Raw genomic sequence first — 10,419 nt, forward strand, 5'->3', positions numbered from 1 at the left:
ACCTTGTTTATGCCAGTCTGAAGATTTACAGGCAAACTCCAGCTTTTAAACTGGTTGTGCATTCTAACACTTCTCTGCATACCTCCAAGAATGGTTTCTGGAAAAGGATCTAGCAAGAAGCTAAAAATGCAGAAAATATTTTGATGGTCGCCAGAAATGCCAACTTCAGCTCAGCATCTGCCAGTAGGTCCAGATAATCCTCAAAACTCTGTGTAAATCCCGGCTCCACTATTTATCAGCTGTGTAACCTGGGCACGTACTCCATCGTTGTGACCTCAAGTGTCTTTCTCTGTAAAATAGGGATAATAGTAATCCTACCTCAATAGAGTTGCTGTGAAAGGGAACTGAGATAATATGTATAAAGCATGTAGAACAGAACTTGGCCCACAGTAAGTAGTAAGTAAAAATTTAGCCTCATTATTGCAGAAGATCTCTGCTCCTACGATAGGGAAGATTGTATCACTGTGGCCATAATTGCAGGGGTCTCTTTCTGAGGTCTGATGAAAGCCCAGCTCCTCCCAAGATTTGGAAAATTGGCCTCATCCTTTTTCATCTTCAGGGAGAAAAATCTGGTTAAATTGCTTGATGGTTACGATAGATGCAACGCAATACTGAGCTAAATTAGTTTGCTGAAGTTACTTAATGTCCATGAGATCAATATGAGCTAGAAGTTTTTATTTAATCTGATTACTATAATCAGACAATCAGTATTAAGTTTAGTTGATTAGTTGGACTGAATTTTCTGGTTTGTAAGGGATCAATACTATTCTGCCCACCCCTCTTTAGTTACACCAAGAGGTAATGCTTTATTATTTGCTCAGTGTCTCACAGTGCATTTTCTGAGGACTGGAAACAGCATTTTAGAGCACTAGAACCTATTTTTCTTTTTAAACAACTCATCAAACTCTCTCAGTACATAAATTGCCAGTATGCAAAGTAATGGAGAAGAAAAACTAGGGAAATTTGAAATTTTTTTTCTGTGTGATGAAACAATTGAGACTGTTGAAATTTAACACTGCCTGCAGGTATGACCACACCTGCTTGTCAGTCTTACTAGTTGAAACTCACTTTTGCTATACAGAAGAGCCAAATAAATTAATCCACAGCTTTAAAGTCAGTTATCAGCTTAATGCAAGTTCAATCTGGGAATAAATTAGGTCCTTTTTTAAATTGATTACAGAATGTTACCCTAACCTGTAGTTTATGAAGTATATTCACTTTGCAAAGTTGTATGTGCAGATATGATATGATTATATCTGGGACAAAACAAATACCCTGAATTTAAGTGAAGCTTTCAGAGCTGAAGGCAACCATAGAGATGCTATCATCCACCAGAGGCCCAGAGAGGCAGAGATTCGCCTCAGGCTATGCAGATGATAAATGGATTTTCCAGATTTCAGCCTAGGCTTTCTAGAGCTCCAGTCAAGGGAAGGCCCATTCTTCTACAACGCGCATTCAGACCACATATTATAATGATAATAATTACAATAATGACCATTTATTGAGTACAACTCTGAGCCGAGTACTCTGCTCCGCTGGCTCTGTCCATATAATCCCTTGTCCCACCCCTCACAGCTCTGTGAGGTGTGTCTGGTTCTCCCCACTTTGTGGATGTGATGACTGAGACTCAACGTTTGTGACTTGTTCAAGGCTACACAGCTGGCAAATGCTGAACACTCGGGTCCAGTCTCATTCCTGAATCTGCACTGTTTCCGCTGGACACCGCTTTGCCCAGGGGGCCTAATATGACCACATCTTTGACTGGATTTTCCTTTAAAATCAGTATTTTAACCTCCTGCAATGATAGCCTTGGCTGTGTGTAAATGGAGAACTTGTACTAGAATGGCTGAAAAAAAGTAATACCATTCCCAAGATTCTCAGCTCACACTCAAAGGATGAGGGCATCAGAATGTTACATTATTTGTCTACTGTTCTTGAAAATTAACTAAGTGACTTTTAATAAAATCAAGAGTAATCAATCTACCAAATTATTAAAACATTACCTTTTAGCCTATGTAGGACATGGATTCAAGATCATGAACTTAGAGTCAAAAATCAAAGTCAACTCCAAGAGGACAAAAGGGGAACAATTAAATCTGGAGTTCTGCAAATTAACACTTCGAGGTAAACTAGAAATATTATGGAAAATAACTATTTAGTTAGTTTATTCTATTTGAAAGAGAAACTCCCAAATGTTCAATACTATCCTATATTTAAAAGTTAAAAATATACTGGAAATTGATTGAGGATGGTGCTGAGCACTTTGTGGGAAGCGAACCACAATCAGAGTAGCAGTGTCATAGCAAAAATATTTTCAATTTACCAGATGAACTGTTAACTGCTTTATGTGTTAGAAGCATTAGTTCCAGGGCAAAATGAGGCAGTATTATGTTTATCTGTTTGTTTGGAACTTCTTTTATTAAAAAAGATTTTTAATATTAATGCTATTTTCAATACAGGTGTGATAACAATACAGTGTGGTGTACTTGATACTGTGAATTTAGGGACGGAACAGTCCATCTCACACTGGCCTCCTGCGTCTCCATTAGATACTCTAGTAGCAAAATGTTAATACCCTTTTGAAAAATAAAGAGGGCTTTGGGCAGCTGGAGGAGTAGGGTGGGGTGGGGCAAGGGAAGTGCTGTCTTCTGACACACACCTGCTTTCGGCTCTGACTTCACTTCAACATCAGCTCTGAGAGAACTGACACAAACCGTTCTATGCTCTGCAAAAGCAGAGGAGGAAAAAAGCTTATCATTTACAAGCAGCTATGGACAAAACCAGAGGCAGAGTACAGGAGTTAGGGATCCAAAAAAAAAAAGTTGGAGTAAAGTGCACATTTGCTGTCAAAAATATATTATTTTGATCCTAAGAAAATCAAGATTTTATCTAACACACTAGATTGCTGACCTTTTGATACGTTTGGTTTTATGGAACATACCAGTCACCATTGGACATAAAAGACTAGTTTGCTCTTAAAAAATGCCTGGAGTTGTCTCCAGGAATCTCGTGAAGGAATTCAAGAACCTTCTGCAGCTCTTTGGGTACTGGATGGTTTCCTCCCATAAGTCCACCAGGAAAGAGGAACTGTTCAATTCACTGATTCAAGTGGGCATTCCTCCCATTTCTCACTCCTTTCCTCTCTGGCTCCCTCTTTCTCTAAATGCCAGTACTTTCCAGTTCGTCCTCTACCCCAAAGGCGTGAGACCGGGAAATCATGAAGAGTTTCTCTCTGTTTGTAAACTGCCTCTGCACCGGCGGAGGCGGCTCGGCCGAGGGTGGCTCTTGGCTGGGACCCTCCGGGGGGCTCTGCTCCGCACCCGGGGCGGTGGCGGCCTCACAGTCTGGGCTTTTACTGGCTACTGCGTCCACAACAGACTCCAAGGAGGTGCCGGCCTCCCGCAGTGGGCTGTAGCTCTTACTGCTGCAGGACCGGTCGTCCGACAGGGAGCTCGGCGAGTCCAGCCTGGTGGGGGGCGAGTCCTCTGGCCGCAGCGGGAGCGAGGGGGAGGCAGCTTTGGCCGGAAGGCTCGAGTCCAGGTCCGCGCTGCCCGGAGAAGGCGGGGGCTCGGGGGCCGGAGGTGCCCGGTGGTCCGGGAGCCTGCTGGTGCTGCGGCGCCGCGGGGCCGCGAACCTGCCGGTCCTGGGCAGGCGGCCGCCCTGCCCCCTGGCGGTGCTCGCCGCCGCCGCGCCCTCGGGCTCTTCCGGCTCGTCGGGCGCCCAGCGCGCGCCGGCCGGGGCGCCGCGGAGGTCGGTCGGGCTCAGGTCGACCTCGCCCCCCGGGATCTCCTGGGAGCCGCGTTCCTCAAGCGGCCCCTGCCAACTGCAGCTCGCACCGTCCGCGTCCCCGTCGCGGTCCCCTTGCAAGGGTAGCAGCGCGAAGGCGCTGAGCGAGGAGCCCACGCGGGGGCTGGCGGGGCTCGGGCGCCCCCAGCTCTGGGGTGGGCTGCAGGGCGCCAGGCTGCTGCTGCTGGCGGCCGCGGCGGCGGCCCGGCGGCGGCCGGCCCCGCCCGAGCGCTCGCGGTAGATGCTGTACACGGCCTCCGCCGGGCTCGGGGTCTCCCGCGGGCAGCGCGGCGACGAGGCCAGGTCCGGCGGGGACGCGGCGCTCCTGGCCGCGCCGCCGCCCGCGCCCCCGCCCCGCGCCGGCATCGCCGCCGCCCCGAAGGCGTCCCCGCCGCCGCCCGCGGCCTGCAGCTCCAGGCCCCGCGACTGCACGTAGCCGAGGAAGCCGTTGAGCGGCGCGGCCCCGGCGGGCGCCGAGGCGGGGGCCGGGGTCGAGGCGGCGGCCGCCAGGTCTTTGGCGCGGAGGCTGTGCACGTCGATGACGGTGGAGTACAGGTCCCGCAGGTTGATGACCTTGGTCTTCTTGTCTCGGTTCTCGTGGAGCACCGCGTTGGCGCAGATGAACAGAAAGATGCCGATGCCCATGATCAGGGGCCCGAAGACTTTGAGCTTGTCAGAGTGCAGGTAGCCGGAGAAGACTCGGAAGAAGAACCCCACGGACGTGGAGGAGGACGGAGAAGGGGCGGCGGACCGCGCTGGAGGCGTGCTCCTGGGCGCGCCCAGGGAACTGGAGTTGACACCCCCCGGAGTCCCCGGGTGGCTCCTGGACCGGTTCTTGCTGCCAGTGCTGCTGCCACTGGCCGTGGTCGGGACGCGGTGGCCGCTGCCCGCGGGCGGCAGCTGCTTCGCCCCCTCCCTAGTGGCCCCGTTGGCCGTGGGCCAGTAGCCCACCACCGCCATGGCTATGCCCACCAGCAGCACCAGGATCCCGCAGAGGGCGATGAGCCCAGAGACGGAGCACAGCTTCAGCCTGCCTTTCACCACCACCACGTCGTTCTTGCGCCTCTTCTTGGCTTTCCGCTTGCGCTTGGGGACCTGGCTCGGGGGGCGGAGAGGATCCTGCTTTCTGGCAGAAATCCTCAGCAGGCCGCCGGTGGCGATCATAGCGAACCAGTGGAGTGCGGGGCTAGTCCCCGGGGCAGAGGCTTGTGCAGGGGGGGCGCCAGCTGCCCGCTAGCTGCTCCGCCACCTCCTCCGGCTGCAAAGCAGAGGAAGACAGTCAGAGGGTATAGGCTTGGCCGCAGCAACGTCCCACGCGCTGCAACTGTCCAGCTCTCAGATCCCACCACGTGTGTGCCCCCCACCCCAGGGCCTTTACCCACTAACCAGAGTGCGGAATATAGAGACCAGGGGTAGGGTAGAGGGATTAGGGAAGGGAAGCGCTGTAGCCATGACTGAGAGAACGTGATAAAACAATATGAGACAACGCCTGCTCCTCTCCCCCCGCGCCTCCCAACCCCCCTCCCCCCCACACTCTGTAGGTAATATTCCATCCAGTATCTCATGTCAACCCCTCCAGGCTGGAAGCCAACGGAGTTCTGACCATTAGAAACTACATGTGGGGACTCTACTAAAGTAGTGATTGAGGACTTTCCTGGCAAAAGCTTTTCTCTCTGTCCTACTGGAATCAGAAGATTTCCCAAGGGAGCTGCCACAGGAGTTTCAAGTCTCTTAACTAAGCCTAGGAATTTGTCAGTGGGGGACCCAAAGTCACTAAAACGGTCATAAAAGTCAAAAGTCATTACTATTTTGTAACGACAAAAGGGATTCATTTCACTACATGAAAATTAAAAGTCATATACTGGTAGGCAGACTGGCTTATTTATCTCAGAATATTAATAGAGTTCATTGCTGGGAGAACCGCAGTGAGAGATGTCAATACTCTGACAATAAACCCTTCACAGAGTTGTCTCCCACCTATTACTGTTCCTGCAGCTAAAGGCAAGCAGAGCCCTCTCACAGCCTTGTCCTCATCTCTTTTCTGCAACATCTGGACAGCTTCTTGGGGTGGAATATTTAGTTTTAGGTAACTGGTTATGTAACTGAGCTCTTCCTTCTGGCCTCCTGTCCTCCCTCAGAAGCGCTTCTGAGGTATCATGTGCTAGATCTCATCAGGGAATTTGAGAAGTCCTCTAGAATCTTCAAGAGAAAGATCTTTCTGTGGGAAAATTACAATCTTAAAAAAAACAAAACAAAAACCTCACTCTGCTCTACTAGCTTTCGGACCCATTATTAATGTGCCACGGGCACTCTTCAGAATCCCAGTATTCAAATGAGCAGGCAATTAACTAGGTACAGCAGTCTACATAATAATGATGATTTGTAGAATGACATTTCCCCAAGAGCTGTTTTCTTCATCTTTTTCTCATGAGGTCATTTTTAGGAAGGGAGGGTGGCAACAATCAGTGGACTCTCCTACAGGAAATTTAATTGTTTATAATAAAGCCTGGGTAGGTAAATGCACAGATGTGTCTTTGTGGATATATTAGCTTCTAAAGATTTTAATCCTGCTGGATCCCCAGAGTAAAACATTTTCTGTTCCATTGGTCGTGTTTCCCCCTTAATAGAGATGCTAAAATTAAGGGCATTGTATGAATTTGAAAGGCTTAAATATCACTCACAAGCCTTTTGGTATTTCATCCTGTATAAAGTAATTCATGTTTTAGAATAATTACCCTTTGGAAATGTGGGATTACTTGGGTAGAATTCTGCTTTTACTTGCTGCCCATGACTCCCTCCATTATATCAACATAGGCAGCACCTTTTCTCCACTGGTGGAAAAGCCAATGGTAATCAGCTCTTTACAATGTTTGCAAATCAATATCTCCTTGGAATTTACTTGTTTTTCAGTAAGGAGAAACACTAGGTAGGTTAGAGAGGGGTCAGCAGAGAGAATACATTTACAAACCTTTTGTTTTAAGAAGGAAGTACAAACAGATTATTAAAACAAAACAGAGTAGCTTACTGTCCATCTATCACTCCCCAAAATAAGCACATTTATTGTGTGGTTGTAACATAGAGACTGCTGCTTTAAGGGATCCCCAGACTCCAGCTTCTTTAATGTAATCATCTGGAGATCTGTGGTTTTTTAAAGAAGGATTTGGAGCCAGACATTTTAGAAACAAACCCACTCAGCTGGCAGGGTGGCTCTCTCAGAAGAGAGAAGGCTAACATTTTGGGGGTATTGATAAGGTGCACCAGAATGCCGGGCATCTTGGGGGAGGAAGGGCCCCACATGTATCTCTCCTCAGAAAGAAGCTTTGGCTCTGGGTAGAATGTAAGGTAGATTGGAACGGATTTCAACAATCGTCTAGAGAAGATCTTCAAAATTAGTTTAACAGCTAGTAATTAACTCCCTAGTTTATTATTCCTTCAGCTCTGTTGAAGGCTGAACTGCTTAGTAATCTATTATCATCTGACCTGAAATACTGACAAAAGTCACATGCCACAGAAGACCCACCTTGAGGCTTTTCTTTATACCTAATGAAGGAAAACGAACTTAGCAGTTGAGGTTGGCTGCCCTCGCAATTTACTGCCTGGTGCTAGTCTTTTCGTGGTTAAGGAATGGAGGATGGGGAAGCAAAGAAGGTGCCTAAAAATACAATTGCTTCCAAGAGAGACATTCAAGTTCTCGGCTCAGGATGGATTAAGCCCCACTCGGTGTCTGAGGCTCAGAGCCCCACAGGCTGGGAGCGCCCTGCCTGCCCGGGACTCATCCCAGGTCCTCGACCCCCCGCTCTCTCATTGGCAGGGCAGCGAACCCCCTGCCCTTCTTTTTGGTTTACTTATTTATGTTGGAGTCACATGAGTGCAGCAGCTGGGAGCCCGCCTCTGGAAAGAAGACAGGCAGGAGCGAAGTGAGGGCAATGCTGAACTCGTTTTCTGGGCAGCGCATTCCGTGTAGCCCGCCCAGGAAAATGACTCGCCTACCTCCAGCCCTTGGGGACCGGGGCTCAGGGCAGGAGGGGTGGGGAGGGGCAGCTCGGGGCCTGAGGACTGACAGAATTGCTCAAAATGGCAGCACTGTGAGCAAACAATATTATTGTTCACTTACCCAGGGCAGCTCGGGGCCGGCGAACGGGCGCTCGGGCGACACAAAGGAACATGGAGAAACTTTTTCAGCCCGAGCCGACGGCGGAGCGCAGGGACAGCGCCTCGGGGCCCTCCGGCCGAGCGCGGCTCAGCAGCCCTGCGGAGGCGAGCGCCCGCCCCAGGCTCGCAGCTCCCTCTGGTGCTGTGGCGCGAGCCATTTCCAAGAGTTTCCAAGAACTGTCAGGTCCTCCGCATCCTGCATCCCGCCTCGGAGCCTCCTCGCCCCCCGCGGCGCCTCCCGGCGTGCCCGCTGCGGCGCTCCTGGGCCGACCCGCGCCCCTTTGTGCGGCTGCGGCGCGCCGGGCTCCGCCGGGCGCAGTGGAGCCCGCGGCGGCGGCGGCTCGGCGCTCGGGGCGGCCGGACTCGCGGCTGTTGCTAAGAGACCGGAGCCATGACACAGGGAAATTGCTGCAGGATGGCAGTCGGTACCCGCCGACTCCGCCGCTCCGGGCGCCCCCGCCCCCGCCGGGCGCCCCCCCGCCCCTCCGCGGCCGGCCGCCCGTCCCTTCGGAAGAACCCTGCCCGGGGACGTGGAGGCCTGGGCAGGCGGGGGGTGGCGGTGCGCCTCGGCCTCGGCCTCCCCGCCCCGGGGGCGCCCCGGGACCGCCGCCTGCCCTCGCGAGGAGCTTTGTTCTTTTTCCTCCAACTACCTGTCTGAGCGGGAGCCGGAGAGGGCCGGAGAAAGGGCCGCCCTCCCGGAGGGTCGCCTCGTGCGCCTCCGAGGGGCGCTCTCGGGCGCGGGCGGGCTGCTGTCCCGTCTCCCCCGCCCCCTTCCCTCCCTCTTCGGTCTCCTCTTTTGTTGCCTCTACTCTCGGACACAACACAGCCTCTGCTGTTTTCCTCCTCTCCTTGGGAGTTTGCAGTGTGGACGCGCAGCGAGCACCGTAAGTTGTCCCCGCGGACCCAGGCGGCCGCGCTCCGGGGTCCTCGCGCCTCGGCGAGGCCGGGCTTTGTGACCTGCTCCTGGGGACCTCGGCGTCTCCCCGGACGCGCAGCTGGGGCTCAGCGGAGATTACACTCGGCTCTGGGGCTCCTCCGTGGGCAAGCCCTCTGGCTCCTACCCCGTGCGGCAGTCAGCAAGCATTAAAAGGAAAACTATAATTCTCCAGGAATCAGGGTTAGAATCAAAGAGCGGAGGTGGGGGTAGGCAGGATGTCCAACTCTACGTCATTTTTAAAAAGCAAGAGGGAGAGAGAGATCTGTTTCCTGGTTCATCCCTGTCCTCTCAACTGTAAAGTAAAAATGACAAGAAAAAGAGAATTTCAAAGTGGGATTTCCCTAGGGCGTATTGAGAAAGTAAGAAAGATTTCAATTATCTATTGAAATGAGGCAGCCAGGATTCAGGAAGAAAGCAACAGAAGAGCAGAGGAAGGGAGTGTTGTCTGAACTTGGCGGTCCAGACAGACATATTTTGGTGGGGGAGTGGGGGAGCTGTGGTATATTCTGAGTTTTGCTGTTAAGGGTCCACAGAACCCACACAAGAGGGCTTTGCTGCCCACAGTTCCAGTTACAAGATTGTTCCTCAAGGTACACAGCATTCACTGTGTTTAAAGCTAGAAATACGCGGTTCAAAAAGAACAATAAAGACGCAGACATTTACGGGTTTAAAGAGATAAATGTGGGCGATGATAAATGAGGTGGGGATGGAGATGATGGGGAGACAGGAGGGAATGTAGGAGAAATGTTTCCTAAAAGGAAACCCTGCACCTGCCTGTTTGAAAGGTGGCCTCTGTCATCCTTTCCAGGCAAATAATAAACCTGGATTATGATCCGGGTGTTCAGAACCCACCTCCTGCCGCTTCGCTGTTCCTGCTCAGATTCAGAACTCTAGAAAACAAGCCATAATAAAGGGAAAGTTTTAAATTCCACATTGGATTGTTTCCTTTCAGAGAAATCACTGCAAAGGAGAAATAACTAGGTCTACGTCATTTTTAAAGACTTTTTGGCTCCGAGCTTGCAGATTTCTTGAATCCCAATAATAATCTGGTGTTTTGTATAAAGATTGGATCTGAGACCTCATTGGTGATCAGCTCATTACACAGCTGGCTGCCAACTCATGTCCTTTGTGGGCCTCTGTTTGCTGAGCTGTATAAATGGGAATAATATTGCAGAACTTCATTAGGATTTTAGGTGGATTAAGTCATTAATAGTTTCAAATTTCTGCATAAATTATAGCCATCACTTGCACATGTAAAACGCATTTGAAGGATTTGGAGAAGAAAAGAATCCTTTTCTAGACAAACAGGCCTTGGGACATAACTAGTTTTTTCTTATGTTGATGACTGCAATAAAATTTATGATTTATTATTCAAAGGCTTCCTTCCAAACTGAGCTCTTTGGAACTTTGAACTGTTCTACTTAACCTGAGTGTTATCACTTTCAGTCATTTTCTTTGTTTTCAACTCACAGTATCAGAGGAAATCAGACAGATCCCATCTGTTTCCAGTGGAGTCCTTTATCCCCTCTGCAATAATATAGTAT

General features: G+C 50.6%; 1 protein-coding gene across 1 annotated transcript; it reads right to left on the minus strand.

The window, feature by feature from the left end:
• Nucleotides 1–297: 297 nt before the first annotated feature.
• Nucleotides 298–8,658, minus strand: TMEM200C (transmembrane protein 200C). The gene is made up of 2 exons (XM_058556674.1): nucleotides 7,901–8,658; nucleotides 298–5,044 (listed from the first exon to the last, which is right to left on the minus strand). Exon 2 carries the CDS (start codon nucleotides 4,948–4,950, stop codon nucleotides 3,160–3,162), a length of 1,791 nt encoding a protein of 596 aa, XP_058412657.1. The 5' UTR covers nucleotides 4,951–5,044; nucleotides 7,901–8,658; the 3' UTR covers nucleotides 298–3,159.
• Between the last annotated feature and the right edge of the window lie 1,761 nt (nucleotides 8,659–10,419).

This window comes from Diceros bicornis, chromosome 16 (assembly GCF_020826845.1).
Source record: "Diceros bicornis minor isolate mBicDic1 chromosome 16, mDicBic1.mat.cur, whole genome shotgun sequence".
Lineage (NCBI taxonomy): Eukaryota > Metazoa > Chordata > Mammalia > Perissodactyla > Rhinocerotidae > Diceros > Diceros bicornis.

What these genes read in the sequence shown, in the direction of transcription:
- TMEM200C (XM_058556674.1), bottom strand. Translation starts at nt 4,950, where the DNA reads ATGATCGCCACCGGCGGCCTGCTGAGGATTTCTGCCAGAAAGCAGGAT.